The 22,702-nt window shown below is 38.3% G+C and overlaps 1 protein-coding gene across 8 annotated transcripts in view; it reads left to right on the forward strand.

Moving 5' to 3' along the window:
- The window catches only part of FRY (FRY microtubule binding protein), a 407,136-nt gene that overhangs the window by 230,590 nt on the left and 153,844 nt on the right, over positions 1-22,702 (forward strand). For all 8 annotated transcript variants that reach the window (XM_070520479.1, XM_070520478.1, XM_070520476.1 and 5 more), the window contains 4 exons: positions 17,241-17,380; positions 21,719-21,809; positions 22,039-22,118; positions 22,234-22,314. In XM_070520479.1, the coding sequence (XP_070376580.1) occupies positions 17,241-17,380; positions 21,719-21,809; positions 22,039-22,118; positions 22,234-22,314 (392 nt within the window). The remainder of the gene's footprint in view (positions 1-17,240; positions 17,381-21,718; positions 21,810-22,038; positions 22,119-22,233; positions 22,315-22,702) is intronic.

Genomic DNA, 22,702 nt, shown 5'->3' on the forward strand with positions numbered 1-22,702 from the left:
CATGTCATCCTTAGTTGTCACCTGGTGAGTGCTTGGGTGGTCAGAGACCCTGGGTGACTGTTTAGGGTCATTATTTTGGAAATGTGGCAAGTTGTGGCTCTTTCTGTTCTCGTTAAGAATGTAAATATTTATCATCTGTCTTCTATAATTTCTCACTCTATTTTATATTTCTTGTCTCTATCCTATTAGATTATCACTGTCGTTTCCTCAAAAAAAAATAAGTTAGGAGAGGACCGGGGTGGGGGGAACTTTCAAAGGCCGGTTCTGCGACCCGGAGGGGAAGCGCCGGAGCTCCGCCCGGGCAGCAGACAAAACTCTCTGTCTGCCGTTAGCAGGGGGGCCATGCTGAGCATTCACGGCTCCGGGAGAGGCCCGGAGAGAATCCCAGAGGGAGGGGCGACCCCCAGCTGCCGTTGCCCGCCCCGTGAGGCTAGGGATTGCCGGAGATCTCGGAGAGGACTGGGGCTGGAGAGAGTTCCAGAGACCCAGCTTAGTAGCCTAGGGGGAAACCCTACAGGCCCACAGCAGCCTTAGGGAAAGCCTCTGCACAGCACCAGTAGAAGGCACCCAGCCGCCAGCCACAAGGCTGGAAGACCCCAGGGCAAAAGCAGCATAGCTAGGTGCACTAACCACAGACTGTAGAAGATGCCAATAGCTCTCCTGCGACCCATAGAGGACAAGTGAGATTTGGTGGGTGCCGACAGCAACGGAGCGACAAATATAAGTGATCCCACCCCTGGCCGCTGGAAAAGCCCATAACACCGTTGCAGACCCCAAGGAGAGAGCACATCTAGGTGGGCTGCAACAGTAGGCACCTGCAGCCTGAAGCCCCCCTGTGACGGCCCCCACGGCAGAGGAGGGAATCCAAAGGGCCACTGTGGCTACGAAGAGGGGCCCAGGCCCAGTTAGCAACTACGGACAGGGTTCCTGGTTGGTGAAGTATAAACAGCTGCTCCCCCCACCGCAGCAGCTGAAACAAGTGAAAGGAGCAACTAAACTCTATCTCCATGCGGAGGCACAAATCAACAACATCAAGCAATATGAAAAAATACATTAAATCTCCAGAACAGAAAGAAAGTAACAAATACACAGAAAACAATCCCAAAGAAAATGAGATATATAACCTAAATGATGATGACTTCAAAACAGCCATCATTAAGATTCTCAATGAGTTAAGAGAGAATTCTGACCGACAACTCAATGAGTTCAGGAGCTATGTCACAAAAGAGTTTGATACGATAAAGAAGAACCAAACAGAAATATTGGAAATGAAGAACACAATAGAGGAGATTAAGAAAAATCTAGATGCTCTGAACAGTAGGGCCGATAATATGGAGGAAAGAATTAGCAATTTGGAAGATGGCAATATAGAATTGTTGCAGGCAGAGGAGGAGAGAGAAGCAAGACTTAAAAGAAATGAAGAAACTCTCCGAGAATTATCAGACACAATTAGGAGATGCAACGTAAGGATTATAGGTATACCAGAGGGAGAAGAGAAGGAGAAAGGGGCAGAAAACCTATTCAAAGAAATAATGGCTGAGAACTTCCCAAATCTGGTGAGGGAGATGGATCTTCAGGTGACAGAAGCCAATAGATCTCCAAACTTTATCAATGCAAGAAGACCAACTCCACGGCATATAGTAGTGAAGCTAGCAAAAGTCAACGACAAGGAGAAAATATTAAGGACAGCCAGGCAAAAGAAACTAACCTACAAAGGAACCCCCATCAGGCTATCAGCAGATTTCTCAGCAGAAACTTTACAGGCTAGAAGAGAGTGGAATGATATATTCAAAAATATGAAGGACAAAAATCTACAGCCGAGAATTCTCTACCCAGCGAAAATATCCTTCAAATACGATGGAGAAATAAAAACTTTCCCAGATAAACAAAAATTAAGGGAGTTCATTGCCACAAAACCTCCTCTTCAGGAAATCCTCAGGAAAACCCTCATTCCTGAAAAATCCAAAAAAGGAAAGGGGCGACAAAACCAAGAGCAGAGGAGATAAGTAGAAGGACAACAACAGAGAGTAGCAGCTCTACATCAGAACAGATTAAACCATGGGACGAGAAACAAAGGAAACTGAAGAAAACCGGAAAACAAGACACAAAATGGGAGTGGTAGGCCCCCACGTCTCAATAATCACTCTAAATGTAAATGGATTGAACTCCCCAATCAAAAGACACAGAGTGGCAGGATGGATCAAAGAACAAGATCCAACAATATGCTGCCTCCAGGAAACACACCTCAGCCCCAAAGACAAACACAGACTCAGAGTGAAGGGATGGAGAACAATACTCCAAGCTAATAATGAACAAAAGAAAGCAGGTGTCGCTATACTAATATCAGACAAGGTAGATTTCAAAGCAAAACAGATAAAGAAAGATAAAGAGGGACAGTATATAATGATAAAAGGGACTCTCCACCAAGAAGACATAACACTTATAAATATATACGCACCCAACACAGGAGCACCAAAATTTGTAAAGCAACTCTTAATAGAATTAAAAGAAGACATCAACAACAATACAATAATAGTAGGGGACCTCAACACACCATTAACACCAATGGACAGAACATCCAGACAGAAAATCAACAAGGAAATAATAGAATTAAATGAAAAATTAGACCAGATGGACTTAATAGATATATATAGAACACTTCATCCAAAAACAGCAGGTTACACATTCTTCTCAAGTGCACATGGAACATTCTCAAGGATTGACCATATTTTGGGAACCAAAGCAAACATCAATAAATACAAGAGAGTTGAAATAATATCAAGCATCTTTTCTGATCATAACGCTATTAAACTAGAAATCAACTACAAGAAAAAAGCAGAGAAAGGTGCAAAAATGTGGAGACTAAACAACACGCTTCTCAACAAACAATGGATCATTGAAGAAATTAAAGAAGAAATCAAATATTATCTGGAGACAAATGAAAATGAGAACACGACATACCAAATCATTTGGGATGCAGCAAAAGCAGTCCTAAGAGGGAAATTCATCGCAATACAGGCTCACCTCACTAAACAAGAAAAAGCTCACGTAAGCAACCTCAAACGACACCTAACGGAACTAGAAAAAGAAGAACAAACAAAGCCCAGAGTCAGTAGAAGGAGGGAAATAATAAAAATAAGAGCAGAAATAAACGATATTGAAACAAAAAAGACAATAGAAAGGATCAATGAAACAAAGAGTTGGTTCTTCGAAAGAATTAACAAAATTGACAAACCCCTAGCCAGACTCACCAAGAAAAGAAGAGAGAAAGCGCAAATTAATAAAATCAGGAACGACAGAGGAGAAATCACAACAGATACCAATGAAATACAAGAGATCATAAGAGAATACTATGAAAAACTATATGCCAACAAATTGAACAACCTGGAAGAAATGGAGAAATTCCTAGACTCCTACAATCTCCCCAAACTGAATCAGGAAGAAATGGAGAATCTGAATAGACCAATCACAAGTAAGGAAATAGAAACGGTAATCAAAAACCTCCCCAAAAACAAGAGTCCAGGACCAGACGGCTTCTCTGGAGAATTCTACCAAACATTCAAAGAAGACTTAATACCTATTCTCCTCAAACTGTTCCAGAAAATTGAGAAAGATGGAGAACTCCCTAACACATTCTATGAAGCCAACATCACTCTGATCCCCAAACCTGACAAGGACAACACAAAGAAGGAGAACTACAGGCCGATATCACTGATGAACATAGATGCAAAAATCCTCAACAAAATTTTGGCAAACCGATTACAGCAATACATCAAAAAGATTATACACCATGATCAAGTGGGATTTATACCAGGGACACAGGGATGGTTCAACATCCGCAAGTCAATCAACGTGATACACTACATCAACAAAATGAAAAACAAAAACCACATGATCATCTCAATAGATGCAGAGAAAGCATTCGACAAGATCTAACACCCATTTATGATAAAAACCCTCAGTAAAATGGGTATAGAAGGAAAGTACCTCAACATAATAAAGGCCATATATGATAGACCCACAGCCAACATCATACTCAATGGACAAAAGCTGAAAGCCATCCCTCTGAGGACAGGAACAAGACAAGGGTGCCCACTTTCACCACTCCTATTCAACATAGTACTGGAGGTGCTGGCCAGAGCAATTCGGCAGGAAAAAGAAATAAAAGGAATCCAAATAGGTAACGAAGAAGTAAAACTCTCGTTGTTTGCAGACGACATGATCCTATACATAGAAAACCCCAAAGAATCCACAGAAAAACTATTAGAAATAATCAACAACTACAGCAAAGTAGCAGGGTATAAAATTAACGTGCATAAATCAGTAGCATTTCTATACACTAACAATAAACTAACAGAAAAAGAACTCAAGAACTCTATCCCATTCACAATCGCAACGAAAAGAATAAAATACCTTGGGATAAACTTAACCAAGGAAGTGAAGGATCTATACAATGAAAACTACAAGACTTTCTTGAAAGAAATAGGTGATGACATAAAGAGATGGAAAAACATTCCTTGCACATGGATTGGAAGAATAAACATAGTTAAAATGTCCATACTACCTAAAGCAATATACAGATTCAATGCTATCCCAATCAGAATCCCAAGAACATTCTTCACAGAAATTGAACAAACAATCCTAAAATTCATATGGGGGAACAAAAGACCGCGAATTGCTAAAGCAATCCTGAGCAAGAAAAACAAAGCCGGCGGAATCACAATCCCCGATTTCAAAACATGCTACAAAGCTACAGTGATCAAAACAGCATGGTACTGGTACAAAAACAGGTCCACAGATCAATAGAACAGAATTGAAAGCCCAGAGATAAAACCACACATCTATGGACAGCTAATCTTCGACAAAGGAGCTGAGGGCCTACAATGGAGAAAAGAAAGTCTCTTCAACAAATGGTGCTGGGAAAACTGGACAGCCACATGCAAAAGATTGAAAATTGACCAGTCTTTTTCACCACACACCAAAATAAACTCAAAATGGATCAAAGACCTAAAGATTAGGCCTGAGACAATAAGTCTTTTGGAAGAGAATATAGGCAGTACACTCTTTGACATCAGTTTCAAAAGAATCTTTTCGGACACTGTAACTCCTCAGTTGAGGGAAACAATAGAAAGAATAAACAAATGGGACTTCATCAGACTAAAGAGCTTCTTCAAGGCAAGGGAAAACAGAATTGAAACAAAAAAAACAGCTCACTAATTGGGAAAAAATATTTACAAGCCACTTATCCGACAAAGGGTTAATCTCCATAATATACAAAGAACTCACACTGCTTAACAACAAAAAAACAAACAACCCGATCAAAAAATGGGCAGAGGACATGAACAGACATTTCTCAAAAGAAGATATGAATATGGCCAATAGACACATGAAAAGATGTTCATCATCGCTAATCATCAGGGAAATGCAAATCAAAACTACACTAAGATATCACCTTACCCCTGTTAGATTGGCAAAAACATCCAAAACCAAGAACGACAAATGTTGGAGAGGTTGTGGAGAAAGAGGAACCCTCATACACTGTTGGTGGGAATGCAAACTGGTACAGCCACTATGGAAAACAGTATGGAGATTTCTCAAAAAGTTAAAAATAGAAATACCCTATGACCCAGCCATCCCATTACTGGGTATCTATCCTAAGAACCTGATATCAGATATCTCAAGAGTCCGTTGCACCCCTCTGTTCATCGCAGCATTATTTACAATAGCCAAGACGTGGAACCAGCCTACATGCCCAGAAACTGATGATTGGATAAAGAAGATGTGGTATATATACACAATGGAATACTACTCAGCCAAAAAAAAAGACGAAATTGGCCCATTCACAACAACGTGGATGGACCTCGAGGGCATTATGTTAAGCGAAATAAGTCAGTCAGAGAAAGACGAACTCTATATGACTCCACTCATAGGTGGAAATTAGTATATTGAGAAGGAGATCTGATCGGTGGTTACCAGGGAAAAGGGGGGGTGGGGGGAGGGTACGGAGGGGGAAGTGGTGTACCCACAACATGACTAACAAAAATGTACAACTGAAATCTCACAAGGTTGTAATCTATCATAACATTAATAAAAAAAATAAAATAAGTTATTTTTCTCCAGCTATGTCTTTCTTTATTCTCTGGGGAAATAGTACTCATAAATTTCAACATTGCAGATAGTATTTATCCCAAATAATTTGGCTTAAACACCCTTTCTCATTTATTATTCAGCACTCTATTTCTGCATTTCAGCATTGTGGAAAAGAAACAGCCTCTGGAATTAGACCCGGGTTTAAATCGCAACGCTGCCACATAGTTAGCTGTAATACTTTTAACCTTGCTGCTCAAAATGTTGACATGCAGACTCTCTACCCTGCCCCAGATCTACTGAATCAGATTCTTCCCCTTAACAAGATCCCTGGGTGACCTATACACACGTTAAAGCTTGAGAAGCACTGCTCTGTAACACATCTCTGTGTATTAAAGACACTTTGGGAGTGAACCAATAGTGAAGTGGTCACTGAGAACTTTCAAATAAGACACATAAGACTATCCTCTGATGATTAAATCATAAATTTATGCAAGAACTGTGAGAGAAGGCAACCTACAAAGTCTATCTCATTTTAAAGTGAGAGCAAGACTCCCAGGCCATGAGGAAACTTGACTGTGTTGGTCCATCTGTGAGTTCAATGAAAAAAAAGTCAGCACAGTTACCTTTGAAAGTGCCCATCAGCTGTTTCAACAGCAAATTGTAAAAATTGTGGTTCCATTGGCAAGGCCATGAATGTATCAAGCTCTCTTAGTCTTTTGATATTAAATGTTCAAATTATGTAATTCTCCTTGTTCTAATTCCAAGGAGTAGGGTTTTTGTCTGGATTCACACAGAGATCTGTCTATGGGAAAAGAACACGCTGGTTTTGCCACCTTGCGTGATACAGACTCCATCACTATAATCATGGGAGCAGTAGGATTGTAGGAGTAACATTTGTTTAGTACTTACTATAGGGTAGGCACTATGCTAAGTACATCCTTTGAACAGCGTGCAACTGGTCCCTGTCTAGAGAATATTTTTATAAATTTCTGCCTTTTCATTGTCACTGGCATGAATGAGAGGCTATAGACAGCTGGGCTTATACACTTTCAGTGCCTGATCCTGGGCAGCCCTGTTTAACTCCTCCACTTAACAAGCCTATGATGCATTTTTTCTCTTGCTAGAAATAGAAGCAAAAAAAAAAAAAGAAAAAAAATCATGTGATACTTTATAATTTGCCGAGCACCTTCTCACATATTATCTCACCTGACATCACTCAATTCTTCCAATAACCGCAAGAAGAAGTTCTCCTCATCATCCTTATCGTCATCATCATCATCATCATCATCTCTATATTACATTTAATGGAAATGAGTCTCAGAGAAGTTGCCCAGTATTACACGACTAAAGCCTAAAGGAGCCAAGACTGGAATCCATGTGTTCTGACTATAAAGCCCATGCTTTGTACTGTGTAACATGCTTATATTTCTAAAAACTAAATTGGTGAGAATTCAGAGGAGAGTTTTCCATGGATAAAGGATCTAAGATCCTGTATCAGTTATGATTAGCTTTGGCTGCAAAAGATTACATAAAATAACAGTGGTTGAACAACATAGAAGGTTCTCTCTCATGTTCAAGAAGTATAAAGAAAATCAGTCCAGTATCCTTATATTATTATTGTTTTCCTGTGTATGGCTTACATTTCCAAGGTCATCTCATGGTCCAATTTGACTTCTGGAGCTCAACCATTACATCTGTATTCAAGCAGCAGGAAGGAGAAATGGAAAAAGAATTATAGAAAAAGAAAACTCAAATAAATAAAAAAACAGAACCTCCCAACATTGCACACACTTCTTCTGCTTACGTCCAGTTGGCCAGATCTTCATCACATAGCCACATATAGCTGTAAGAAAGATTGGGAAATTTTATTTTGAGCAACCATGTGTCCATCTAAAAATGAGGTACTTTGTATCTAAGGAAGAAGAGAAGAGTGAGTATTGGGTACTGCCTGTCTCTACTAGATAGTATATAGCCTATTTTTACCACAGTGCCCAATAAAGAGTACTATTTATGGTTCTACACCTCTTTTTTTTCCCACTGTGAAATTCTCCTAGAATTTGCCAGTTTTCCAGTTTGAGTTTAAAAATATGTAAAACTTCATATTTCCTTAAGTTTTCTTTTATATTTCTTTTATATGTAATTGACGTTTGGCTTACTATCTCTTAATTTAACCTAATTACAATCTAACCTTGTATAGAATAGAACTGGAAAAAAAAGCCTTATTGTCTCATGAATGACAAGATGTCTAAACAGGATTAATCCTTTTTTAAGCTCAGTATTACTGGGAGAAAAATCATGCTAGTGACTGCTTTACACTTTAGAGAGCTAAAAATTTGTGCCCTCATGCCCAGAATTCCACTTTCTACAAATTTTATGAATATGAACTTGACCCCTTCTTACACAGCACCTACTATGTGGTAACTATGTGCCAAGCATTAAGCCAGCTTGTGGCAATAAACATGAAGGAAGCATGAAAGCCTCCATGGAGAGGCCCCCAGTCTAGTGGGAAAGACGAAGAAGAAGCATGTAATCAGATAAATTATAACCTCAGGCAAGCAAGTAAGCTCCCAGTGGAAGGACGAAGCATGGTGTGAGCTCCAGGAGCGCCAGCTTTGCCCTGCACTCGGGAGTCAGGGAGGGCTTCTGGGGTGTGTGTGTGTGTGTGTGTGTGTATGTATGTATGTGACATACGACATACACACAAGGCTCTGTAAGGGACAAAGAGCTATAAAGCTGTTGTCCCTGCGTTCCAGGAGCTTCAGATCTCGAAGAGGATGATAAGGGAGTGCACAAACAGCTCTGACACAGGCCCACGTGTGTAAGAAGTGCCGCAGGGATGCAGACAATAAACATTCTGAGGCTTCAGGGACAGAAGATGTGTACTGCAATTTTAAAATAATTCAAAGGCATTAAAAGGTGCAGAGCCCCCATAGACTCAGAATCAGATAACCCCTAAACAATGCATAGTTTTCTACTGGAACACGAAGTTTCCCTACAGTCTGAGTGTAGGGCATGTTGAGGGAAGAGATCAAGTAGGAAGGGATCAGACTGTGGAAGACATTAATGCCAGGGTGGGGCCTATCCCACACATCCCAGTCTCAGAGTGATCAAAGTGGTGACTTGAGGTTAACCTTGAGGAAGCAGTGTTCATGAGTGGAGAGATCTTTGACGTTTGGAGGTTTTTGGGGAGTTTGGGCATTAATAAACATTTGAGGGTGAAAGGGCCCAAACTGAAACAGAGAGAATGGGACTAGAAAGAAAGAATTATTATAAGCAAAATTATAAAAGAAAAATCAATATTTGGTGAGAGAAGGAGAAACGAAAGGTAACTATAGTTTTTCACCCGTGATTTGGAGCCATTTCTGTTCAGTTTAACAAATATTGAGTGCCTGAAGCATACTAGGATCTGGGCAAGGTGCTGGGCTCACAAAAGCAATCAGAGTTCCTACCGTCAAGGAATTCTCAATTCTCAGGAGGAAGACAAATATCTAAACAAATAACACTACAATTTCAATGCTATAATAGAGGTACATTTCAAGTGCTCTGGGAACTCAGGTAAGGGAGCAGTTAATGATGCTAGGAAGGTGGACAGATGTGTCACAGGAAGCAATCAAGGAGCAGTGACGTTTTAAAGATATTTGTTATCCAAATGAACAAGATGGGCTGGGTCATGCCAGGCAGGAGGAGCCATGTGGACAAAGAAGTTGAAGGTGAGAAGAGCAACGTGCTGGGGAGTGACCTGGAATGAAGCTGGAAAGGCGGACCGGAGCCCATTGCTCCCTTGGCCATAGGAGACATACTGAGGAGTCTGAACTATTTGCTATAGATAAGGACTTCTTCAGTCAGAGGAATGCTGTGCTTGGGGAGAAGTAATAAATCAGTTTTACACATACTGAACTTTCAGTGAGTATAGAATATCTCAGAAGAAATAACGGGGGCTCATTCATTTATATAGTCACTCAACAAACACTAAAAGATTGGAAAGAGAGTAGAGCAAATGGATGAAGAATATCATAGGGAAACATAGTTTAGGAATGTTTAGAAAATGGGATCCACAAAAGAATTCCTAGAAAAAAGGTGACCAAAAAAGTGAGAGAAGCCTAAGAAGATGTGACTTTCCAGGATGGCCCATGATGGCAGCCTGTGCAGACCCTCACAGAAGAATGAAGGGTTAGCAGTTAGGAGCTCACTGGAAGCCAGCGTTGAGAAAGCCTTTTGCTGCAGTAGCTATTCAGTGACATGTAGAATGCATTTTCATAGTGGATAGATGAATGCTACACAGTTTAAGAGCCTTACTTTAACTGCTAAGTTATAGTGGCTGATTATAGTTGGCAACACTTAAATTGGAAAGCTGTGCCCCAGAACACAGTCATGGTACCAGGGATGAGTTCCCTATCTGTGATCTGTGGAGAGAGTCCTAAGAATGCAGGGCATGGTGAGCTCCCCATTTTAACTTCAAGTGACTTTCCTCTGTTGTCAAAGTTGACAGACATCTTTTTTAAATATAAAGGCCAAGGCATTTTATTTTGGATTCTCCAATGAAACAACATCTAACTTGTGATGCGTGTGCACCTGGGTAGACGGTGGTCAAATGCAGCTCAAATATCAAGTTAATCCATTTGAAAAAGTGAAAAACAACACTCCCAAATAATGCTCACTGGAGGGAGGATGTAGCCCTTACCTGGTGGAGGATGTACTGATGATAGTCACTGGATACATTTACACACAAAGGTGAAAATTCCGGCTGTTGAATAAAATAATAACTGAATTTTTATTATTTCATATACCTTCCAGCTATGTATGCTTTCTTGTGGATTTTCTCTGCCCTTGGCTTTTAGACCTTTGCTTATATATAATGATGAAATAAACATGCAATAAGTTAAATGATACAACCAATTGTACATTGATTGATGTTTTTCTACATGGAGTATTGCTTTGACTTTGTTCCTTAAAACAGTCTCATACAGTAAGTGGAAGTTATTTCCTCTTTGCATAGTAAAGTATGATTACTCTCCAAAGGAGCTTGTGCCAGAACAGCCAAAATTAGAATTCAGATCCTTCTTTTCACAGGTGAATTGTCTCACTGTACTTTGACATTGCGTAAGAAACCATATGAGAGACAAGAGAAAGTTCATGGGGGTAACTAAGATTGGCAGCATCAGAGAATCCTGAGAAGGAAAGCATTTCAAGAAGAACTTGCTAAATAGTGTCATTTGCTCAGGAAATTTCAAGGGAAATGACTGCAAAAAGGCCATTGGTTGGCTATTGGGTTTCTCCTTTCTGATCTTTCATATGAAAGTGTCAGTATTGTGAGAAGAACAGAAATCAGGTTTGAGGGATGAAGAAGGGAGGCAGGAAGAGGAAGCATCACCAGTGCTTGCTGACTGAGAAGTTTCTGGGAGATGGACAGGTTATTAGGTCAGAGAGAGGAGAGGAGAGTCAAATGAGGGCTGTGTTTGTTTATGGAACCCTCTTATGCTGAATGCAATACAAGAGCTTAGTGCTGTCTTTCTACCAACGGTTGTGCCCATTCTTCATTTACATTTGGGCTCAACCCTTTTTGCAGAATGGTTGAGGTTCCTGAGAGTCTGGCGTGGAGATGAGTTGGATTTAAAATAATTGGTTTTATTCAACTGATTAATTCTGGTTCCGGAACAGTTACTATCTCAGTGTCCTTTCTCATTTGCTTTGGAGCGAGCTGTTGCCCGCAGCAAATTTGGGGAGCCCGGTGTTCGCGACCTTTCTCTTGTGGAGCTAATGTAGGATAGTCGGTGCTCAGCCACCTCTTCAATAGGCATTTGGAAGGCCGGCGTTTACATTTGTTGGAGCCAGAAAATCTTGGGAATGCAAACTAAGCTACAAGGGTTCTAATGAGGCCCTGATATTTTGTGCTTAGGTAGGAGGTAGGTGGGTCTTTTTTTTCCCCCACATTATACCTCAAAGCAACATTTATCAGTTCTGATAAATAAAATTCTATCATCAACTTCTATCATTCTATCATTAACTTAGCCTATAATCTAATCAAAGTCAAATTTTTTTTGTCTGTGCTTCAGTTTCATTATTTGAAAATGGAAGATGGGAAAAAAGAAACAGACATTTTTGAAGGTCTGTTATATGCCCACAGGTCATAGTATTTCATTTAGTCTTCATGAAAACCCACTGAGGTAAATATCCTTAAGTCCCATTTGACAGCTGAAAACACAGAGCTTCAGAGAAATGGCAACAGGCCCAGGCTCATACAGCCGTTAAGGGCAGAGCTGTAAATTGTACCCCAGACCATCTAATCTTATCAATATACTGATGAAATTATGAAAACATGGTTTGTGAAGGATCAGTCATCACATACATGTTCTGAGAACAGGACTTTAAGTTGCAGCTATTTCTGGTTCAGTGTGACATATTCTTTACTGGTGTCATCTCCATAAATTCCAGATAATTTGCTCAAACATTCTAAGTAACTTCTATTGGGGTTTCCCTCCAGATGTTATGTTTATGTACTTTTGTGAAACCTTAGTTTCTTAGCAGTAAAAGTTAAAATGCCATCTATAAAACAGAAAACACATGGTAAATAAATCCATACATAGATGTATAATAGAGCTAAAATAACTTTTTACTATCTTGGATAGTAACAATTTTCCTGGAAAGGAAACAGATGAAATCTAATGTTTCAACATTGATTCTAATGCTATAACTCAGTGAAAATCTATTTAAATTGTGTAAATGAAAAATATAAGCAATTAAGGGTAAAAACAAATTAACTGGCATTGGATTCATGTTAGTGTTATTTAGTGTTTCTTACATTATTCTCCAGTGGGACAGTGTGTTCTGTAAAATGGACCAAGATGTCAAAATCAGATAATGAAGATCTTTTCCTACTTTGAAGGAAAAATATATTTAACATAAATATTTTTATAATTTTAAGTTTTTATAATGTTATTCTTAAGTCTTTGGTGTCTGTCATCACTTATGAAATATTATAATCTAGCAATAGTATGATATGTGATCAAGTAAAAAAATTGCATTTGAGTTACTTTAATAGATCAGTATTTTGTGGTATTTATGGTGAGAACTCTGACCCCCAGGTGCTTGGCCCCCTGAACTAGTTTGAGAAATTAAACCATCAATGAAGTTACTTTAAAATTGTTCATTAAATGCACCACTCATGACTAGTCAGCCTTATTACTGTAAAATATAGAATGACTCCTACTGAGTAATTATTCAAATATTTATATGTGAAGTTTCCTTCTTTGCAGTCAGCAAATATAATAAAATGCTCATGAAAAATTAATGACTTAGCTATAGCATAATAGACAGTCTCTTTTAGTCTATTTATACATAAAATGCCAAAATAAACATTAAGGAAACATTTGCAAAGTACATTGCCCTCTATCCCTCCCGAAAGAAAACAGCAGTATGAAATAGTTCGGTGATTCTGTGCACTTCGTCTCCTCTAGCTGCACAGTACTGAGCTCATCTATGATGGAAGAATATGATCATTTAAATGCAACAAGAACATCTTTGTAAATGAGCCCGCCCCCTTTCAACAGCAGCACAGAGCTAGAATTCATCTCACCATTGGCTCTGCTTCCCGTAAGTGAAGGAGTTGAGTAACCAAGAAGCCAGCTAGACCTTCCTCCCTTCCTGAGCTTTGAGGGCCAGGTCTTTGCAAATTCCACCCTTCCTTCCTGAAAGCCTGGACTCAAAAGGGCGGTAACAGAGATGGAAAAAACACACACATCCACCCAGTGCTGACCTTTCATCTCTTCTGAGATGGTCTCAGTATATTTGCCATGGAAAGTATGCCCAGTCGATATAATACCAAGAATGGCTTCAGGATGACTTTTTAATAGGTAGAAAAAGTATTATAGCTGATGTTTGAAGAACACTGTTGATGTTCTCTATGGAGAATGTGAGCCATACCTAAGTGAAGTAGCTGAACATTGTGTGCTGAACTGAGATGTTTAGGGGTCAGACAGGTTTATATCACCTGTTTATATCACAGGTTTATAGGTCTGTAAATAGATAATGGAGCGTGTAAATATCCCACACAAGTATTTTTAAAATAAACTTTTTATTTTAGAATTGTTTTGGATTTACAGAAAAGTTGCAAAGATAGTATAGACAGTTATCATACACCCGCACCTAGGTTCCCTATTAACATCTTACATTATATTTGTCACAACAAAGAAATCAAGACAGATACATATCAATACGGATACATTTATTATTAACTAAACTCTATATTTGTATTTTGTTTGTTTTTTTCAAAGATTTCTCTTCTGTTCAGGATACTACTTTATGTTTAGACATCATGTCTCCTTAAGTCTCCTCCAGACTTACACAAGTATTTTTAAAGTTTTGAAATATAATAGTAGATGCTTTGGGATTTTATTACATATGCACTAGTTAAGACTGAATTAACCCATGGTCAGGGACTCAGAATTCTGATCTGTTTTTCCGCTGTGAGAAGAACCCCCTTCATTTCCCAATTCAGAATATTTTAGATGGTGGTGACTTGAGAAATATCCTTCCTTGTACTGGGGTAACTCAAGAGAGAACTAGTAAATTACTCCTTGACACACCATAATTTGCTTTCCTGCAAAAATTTACTGCTGTTATATCCACAGGAACAACAGGAAAATATGTTGTGGCTGTGGATATTACAGTGTGGGAGGAAGGGCTCTTCTTTTTTAAATAGATATTCTTCAATTAAAAATAAAACTAATGGTGACTCGGTTCATAGGGCAGGCTGAATGCAATAGCCTGTTCATTTTTAACCTATAGTAATCCATAACTAAAGATAGTGTACATATAGCCATAATTATAAGAGAGAGAGCATGAAATAGGCTATCAAGAAATAGAATCTGAGGAAGAAAGCAATAATTGTTTCGTTCAACCTCAGAGCTTCTTTTAAAGATGACAGTGGAAAGTTCTATTGACATGGAGTGTTTTAGCTCCCATTCTCTAGTTTCCTGTTTTTTAAAAGGAAGTTAGGCCTAGCTGGCTTAACTATAGAAATATTTTGAATTAACTAAGGTTTTCCATTTCTTCTGCCACCTCCCTAGCTCAGGCCATGATCGCTGCGTGTCTGGAACTGTCGCAGTAGCATCATTCGATTCAAGCACATGTGTGTATATTCTTCTAGCCACCTCTGTTAGCAAACCCCTTAAGTCCAGCCTACACCTTCCTGCTACATTAAACCTCTCCAGACACCGTTTTTATGGGCTGATTTCCCTATTCAAAAATCTTTAGGGGCTTCCAATTTTCTCAAGAAGAAAATTGAAATTTTTTAGACTGCTGTTAAATACCTTCTATGATTTAGTTCCAACTTAAAATTGTCAACATTATTTCCCTCCACTCTGGTATACCAAAGTCCCTACACCAGCCAGATTGTCTCCTTTCAGTTGACTCAGAACCTTCATTAAATTAATCATTATAATCATTACCAACAAACAGTTACTTTGCACCTTCACTACCATACGTTTTCCTGCTTGGAGTCTTTGCTTAGTTTCTTTCTTGACTCTCAATTTCTCAAATTTCTACCCTTTCTAAAAAAGGCCCAGGTAAAATCCCACCTCCATCCCCTAGACGTCCCACCTACCTGGTGCCTCAGTGATCTATGTCCTGAGAACTCCTGGTTTCAATGGGCACTCTTAATATGTTGGTATATTTGCGCCTGGTCTTATTTTCTGTATATGTGTACTTATATAGTATCTATACCAAATTGGGATCATACCAATTAAATGACTTTTCATTCATTTTCCACTTAACATATCATGAACATTTTCATGTCATTACATTTTTTGAAATGTGATTTTCAATGGTTTCATCAATACTCTACATCACATTCCACATTGTATTAAGGCATTTCCACGTAGTTGGACATTTAGGTTGTGTCCATTTTTTGCTATAATAAATAATGCTGTCCTGAACATTCTTACTCATATTCCTAAGAGTGGGCTTATTGAGAATGATTTTTATTAGTTTCTTGATATGTGCTTCCAAATTACCTTCCAGATGTGTTATGCCAATTTTTTCTTCTATCAGCAGTGTATGGACATGTCCATTTTATTACCATCTCATCAGCATTAGGTGTTATAATTTGCTTATATTGTTTGTTAATTAGGTAATTAAAACCTATCTCATTGTAGTTTTGCATATTCTGGTTATAAGGCCTTTATCAGATAGGTATTTTGCAAATATTTTCTCCCATTCTCTGGCCTGTCTTTTCATCACTTTCTTAACAGTATCTTCCTAAAAGCATAAGCTTTTAATTTTGATGAATTTCAGTATATCAAATTGTCACGGACTTTGCTTTTGGGGCAATACTTAAGAAATCCTTGCCTAACCCAAAGTCACAAAGATTTTCCCCTATGTTTTGTTAAGAAGTTTTATAGTTTTAGGTTTTGTACTTAGATCTATGATCCATTTTGAGTTAATTTTTGTATATGGTATGAGATATGGATTGAGGTTCATTTTTTTCATGATAATTAGTAAAAGATCAGGAATCTTTCTAGACAGGGAAATTAGAATAACTGGTCTATCAAAGTCATGTATGTTATTTAAAGAAAAGGGGAGAAGTTTGCCTTTAATATAATACAGAGTAAATTATTGCTACTGATTCATATCTTGAGTCAAACTTGGGGCATACCTCAGATTAGTGGGTGAATGCTTATTGGCAGAAAACCATATATTATGTTACCATTTAGGTTATTTGTTTAGGGGCTAGATTTGCTTATTTCACCTAAATAATTAATGTAATTGTACTAACTAATATATTTATTTATACAACAAGCATTTTTGAGGACCTAAGAAGTACAAGGCACTATATTTCTTAGATGGTATGGGAAAATAATTTCTTTACAGTTCGTGAATAACCTTTATGCAATTAACATCCAATTTCTAGAATGAAAGGGAGTCAAAGTAATTAACTTTCTTGAACCACAAAATTGTTATTATATGAGGAACATCTGTCAACCTTAAGAGACTTGGGCTCTTGGGGATGTACTAACGAAGATTATTAAAGGAAAGACTGTGATAAATGAGAAAATCTCGTAGTGAACATAGCTTAGAGTTATTTGTGAAATGGCAAGTTTCTCGGTAATGGGCACTGCCACCAAAGCCTTTTAATCACTTGTTTTTCTCTGTAGGTCATTAGCTCCATGAGCTCCCTTTCTGAGTACTGCCTGCCTTCCATTCTGCGTACCTTATTTGACTGGTATAAAAGGCAAAATGGCATTGAGGATGAATCACACGAATACAGACCAAGAACAAGCAATAAATCAAAAAGGTACATTTCTTTGGTGTAGGAATTATGAGGATTATAGTTTCTTGGTTTTTTTGGTTTTTTTTTAAAGAAACATAAATCAGAATAAGAGTTATAAGGCCTCTGAGTCTTCCCGCCTCTTCACATGAATACCTAGCAGGCGCTGTAGGAGGCCCGTTGTCTAGCAGTGGGACTACTAGTCACTGCCAGCTGTCACAGGTTGAAAGTTCACACATGGCCTTATTTCCACATTGGTGGGGGTGGGTGTAAGGGCCCCAGGTTACCCTCCTGCCTGCTTCTGTCCTGGGCCCTCTCTCCTCCAGTCTACACCTAAAAGCGGAAGGCCTGCTGTGGGCCCTGAATGACACTGCCTGGATATTTTAGTCTTCAGTAGTAACCTTGAGTGCCCAATGTGCTGTCATGGGAAGGACGCTGCGCTGGACATTAACAGTAGTCCTGGAGCTGCCACTAATGAGCCGGGTGACGTTGGGCAACTCACCACCTCTGTGTACCTCACTCTCTTCATGAGCAAAACAGAGAAGTCAGGTTACACCATCTCCAACTTCCCTTCCAGTGGAGAATTTTGTTTATTTGTTCTGTGGTCCCCTTCTCCTGTGGATTTGAAAAGTGGAACTTGGTGCTAATGAGCACTTCAGCAGCCATAAAACTTAAGATTCTCGTACTGTCGAATGTGCCTCTCCCCAAAATTTAGGTAAATACTTGTAATTCATATGTTTGAAAGCAGCCTACTACAGCAAGGTCATAAGTATAAGACAGTTTGATATATTCACCTTTTTTTTTTTAAAAAAGGGAGATTATTTTCAAAGCAGTTAGATTTCTCCACATGAATTGATTGTGCATTTTTTTAAAGAAGGTAAACTGAAATTAATCACTCAGAAAATCAGATATTAACTACTTCTTGTGAGTGATTTATCTCTCTCATTTTTCTTGATACTCCTAACACGTTTTTAAATATTGACTTCTCTTGAAATTGAAGACCTATAATTTTACCAAATTGCATTTCATCTGAACTTGTAATTACATTTTATAATATGCTTGAGTTTATGCAAAATTCAATCGTTTATTTATAATTTTGTTTGGGGAGAAATTAATAACTTTTTCATATTGAATAACATTTTTTTTCTTTTGAGGAAGATTAGCCCTGAGCTAACATTTTCCAGCAATCCTCCTCTCTTTGCTGAGGAAGACTGGCCCTGAGCTAACATCTGTGCCTATCTTCCTCTGTTTTATGTGGGATGCCTGCCACAGCATGGCTTGATAAGTGGTGTGTAGGTCCACACCCAGGATCTGAACCAGCAAACCCTGGGCTGCCAAAGTGGAACTTACGAACTTAACCAGTGTACCACCGGACCAGCCCCTTGAATAATTTTTTATAGTTAAAGAAGGAATTTTTTTATTGAGATATAATTCACATACTGTAAGATTCACTCTTTTAAAGTGTATAATTCTGTTTTTAGTATATTCACATGGTTATGCAACTATTACCACTGTCTAAATCCAGAACATTTTCATCACCCAAAAAAGAAACCCCATACCGATTAGCAGTCCCTCCTCATAAATACTGTTTTAATGTATCAAATTTTAAAGGTGGAATTTCAGTTCTGTCTGAAAATGGTTCAGACGGTGTGATTAATAAATTAATGGGATTCTTTTTCCCATATTACATGTTAGCTTATGAACAGATGTGCAGACTTTCCTGGGGGTGGAGAGTGGAGCAGTTTTAGTGAGTTTAATTAAGTGAGTTTTAGTTTTGTTCCTCTGTTTTATCAGAATTTAGTTACTAGAACCGGATTTTTCATGAACTTTCTTCATGGATTGAAAATACTAGGTTTTTTAATCATGTTACTGATTATTTTCAGAAGATCAGAGTAATCGCTGAGACCAAATACAGAATCAGAACAGTGAAATTCAACTCAGTAGCATTTTAGTTAGCATTTGAAAGTTTAAAATAAGAGAGAGAGAATGTGTGCTTGGGAGAAAGCCAGAAGAATGAGAGAGTTTAGAACATGATGTAGCTAATAATGTGGGTTTCTGTTACTAGAAAAAAGAAAAGAGGAACTTTAGGGAGGAGCATAAGCAACTGAAAACAGTCAAATGTGACGGATGTGTATTTGGGTTATGATTTCTAAGATTAGTATAATATCAACATTTTGACTGCCAAAAAAATTTGTCAAATGCCTCTGGCTCCTGGCAGTTAGACCTCAAACCAGCAATAAAGTTGAATTCTTTATTAGGAAAGTATATGTCTTACTTTTATTTGAAAGCATAAATTGACATTAAATAAAACACAATCAGGGGTTTAAAAATTTTTTTTCTACCAAGAACTGCTACTTTCTCAAGGTCCTCTGGCCCCTTTCGAAGACCCTTATTAACCGTCCAACACAAAAATTTTCTGTCTACTTCTGCTGGTTCTCCTCCCTCTGGTCGTCAAACTTCTTGCTTCCTTATTCCCTGATATCATCTCTAGGTCAGACTTGTGCATGGCCTCTTTTTTTTTTTTTTTAATTGAGGTTATGATAGTTTACAACCGTGTGAAATTTCACTTGTACATTATTATTTGTCAGTCGTATTATAGGTGCACCACTTCACCCTTTGTGCCCACCCCTCACCCCTATTCCCCCTGGTAACCAATAATCTGTGCTCTTTGTCCATGTGTTTCTTTATCTTCCACATATGAGTGGAATCATACAGAGTTTGTCTTTCTCTGTCTGGCTTATTTCACTTTACATAATACCCTCAAGGTTCATCCATGTTGTTGTGAGTGGGACAATTTTATCCTTTTTTATGGCTGAGTAGTATTCTGTTGTATATATATATGCCTCATCTTCTTTTTCCAGTCATCAGTTGATGGGCACTTAGGTTTCTTCCACATCTTGGCTGTTGTGAATAATGCTGCAGTGAACATAGGGGTGCATCGTGCATGCCCTCTTTTTTTAATGCAGTTCCATTATGTTTTCCTTTCCTCCAGCTAGCAGTAGCACTTTCTAGTTCTAGTGGGTCTCAAAGGACTTCAGTTAGATGGTTTGGTCCAGTGCTCTTCTTTCTGACAGGACTGTTCATAATGATACTGAATGAACAGTTCCTACCCTGTCCATGCATTTCTCCTTGAACCTTAAAGTTATAACTTCCCTTGTTAACCCAGTCTGTCATCCACCAGCCTTAATTTCACTTGCTCAGGGTTACAGAGTTCCTCCAGAAGTTCTTTTTTATATCTTTTTTTATATCACCTTCCTTTCTTTTCATTCCATCTTGACTGAAGAGAAAAGCAATCCATATTTAAAATATTTGTGATTTATTTTGAAAATATCTGCCTGAAAAGTTCAAATCCTGTCATTCTTTCCCATAGGTTTTATTTAATATACAATACTTGTATATTGAGCAGTTATGCTTTCGGGAGACTATGCTAAATACTTGACATGTTTTATCTTATTTAATACTCAAGCAAACCTTTCTTTAAGTACTGGTTGTTCCCATTTTGTAGATGGAGAAATTACTGGTAAGTAGAAGAGGCATAATTTTAACCCAGGCCTGTTCCACACCAGAACCAATGCTCTGAGCCACTATACTGTGCCAAGAAACTCAGCAGTCATTTCATTTGTCTGTCTTTGTTCAATTCCAAATTAGCCCTCAGTTGATATGTTAGATAAGAAAAAACGGGGGCTGCAGGGTGGATTCACATTTCCGTCCTTTTGACAGTGTTTAATTCTGCTCTCTAACTTTTGAATGAGTTCAAATGACTCCACTTTGCCCCTTCGACCTCTTCTGCCATCTGCTTTTTAATCCTTCTCTTTTCAACACCCCTTCACTTCTTTCTTCCTTTCATAAATCTCAAGTGGCTAAAGGTCAAGAGGAAAGGGACAGGGAACAAAAATAAAGAAAAGAAAGGCAATTCTGATCCTTTCTCCACCCCCTGTAGTCCCGCTCCAGTTGGTGATCATATTATTTCCTTACATTGTTTAGCTCCTTTCACAGGATGCCTTCAGTGTACACCTCTCATTTGGTAACCCTGCCTCATGTTTGCGTCCATTTTACAGATGATAGAATTCCTGAGTTGAAGAGTACCTTAGAACAGTCCATAGGATGAGGTCATAGACTCACAAATAGCTACTCAAGTTGACATGGTTGAAAATTTTAAATCTGAAGTCAAATATTCTGCTCCAGTGTTTGTCCCCTGCACCACACTGATAATAGGAATTGCTTTAGCATGTATTTACCACTGCAATCTTGTACTAACAAAATTAGTTCTCAGTCCATTGGGGGTGAGTCCTAGATGTTTGATGCATTATATCATTCTGAAAGTGTCTTCAGTGCCATTTATTGTGAATATTTTAAACTTTACAGTGATGAACAGCAGCGAGATTATTTAATGGAAAGACGGGACCTCGCCATTGATTTTATTTTTTCTTTAGTTTTAATAGAAGTTTTGAAACAGGTAGGTCATTAATTTAATGTTACTTTTAGATAAGATTTATTTATCTCAAAACTACTTAAGTTTTTAAAATATAATTTTATTAAATTATGCATGAATTTCAAATACTGGGTCGTATGAATTATATTTATCAATTGCTAAAGCCTATATATAGTTATTGGAAGTACTCTTACTGATTTGATCTTCCTTTTTCCTTTCCAACTTAAGAGCTGTCTTTTTTTTTTTTTTTCAGATTCCGCTTCATCCTGTAATAGACAGTTTAATACATGATGTTATTAACTTGGCTTTCAAGCACTTTAAATACAAAGAAGGGTAAAGTAATTTCTAACCTTCAAATTTTGAAGTAGTTGGGTACTTAAAGCTAAATCAAGTTGGCTCTTTTCGGATGACTAGGGATCCCTAACTTGTCTAATTTTATCCTATTTAGGTACCTTGGTCCTAACACTGGCAATATGCACATTGTGGCAGACCTGTATGCAGAAGTCATTGGAGTGTTGGCACAAGCTAAGTAAGTGAACATCAGAACATTTTACCATAAGAGCATGAATGCCTCTTCTATCCCACCCCAGCCCTACCCTCAGGAAGGGGGAGTATGTGAGCCTACAGGGAGCTAGGGTTCTTTTTGTTATCATGTGTGCCCTGTCTCTGAAACTGACTCAAAGCTCCCCCAAGGCGAATACCAAGGCTTTTTCCAATTGGTTTTCTACACTGTCTTTCTCACTTGGCAATTGGGCCAGATCATACCAAGAGTCCATGAGTTTCAGACTACTGCATCAAAGAAAGAGATGGACTAACCAAATTACTTTTCTCTCTGCCTAAATTTTCCAAAGAAGTTTATCAATTTTAAAAGTTTTGTTTTCTATATTCCATGAGTGGGTGGTTCCGATATATCATCC

Source organism: Equus asinus, chromosome 11 (genome assembly GCF_041296235.1).
Source record: "Equus asinus isolate D_3611 breed Donkey chromosome 11, EquAss-T2T_v2, whole genome shotgun sequence".
NCBI lineage: Eukaryota > Metazoa > Chordata > Mammalia > Perissodactyla > Equidae > Equus > Equus asinus.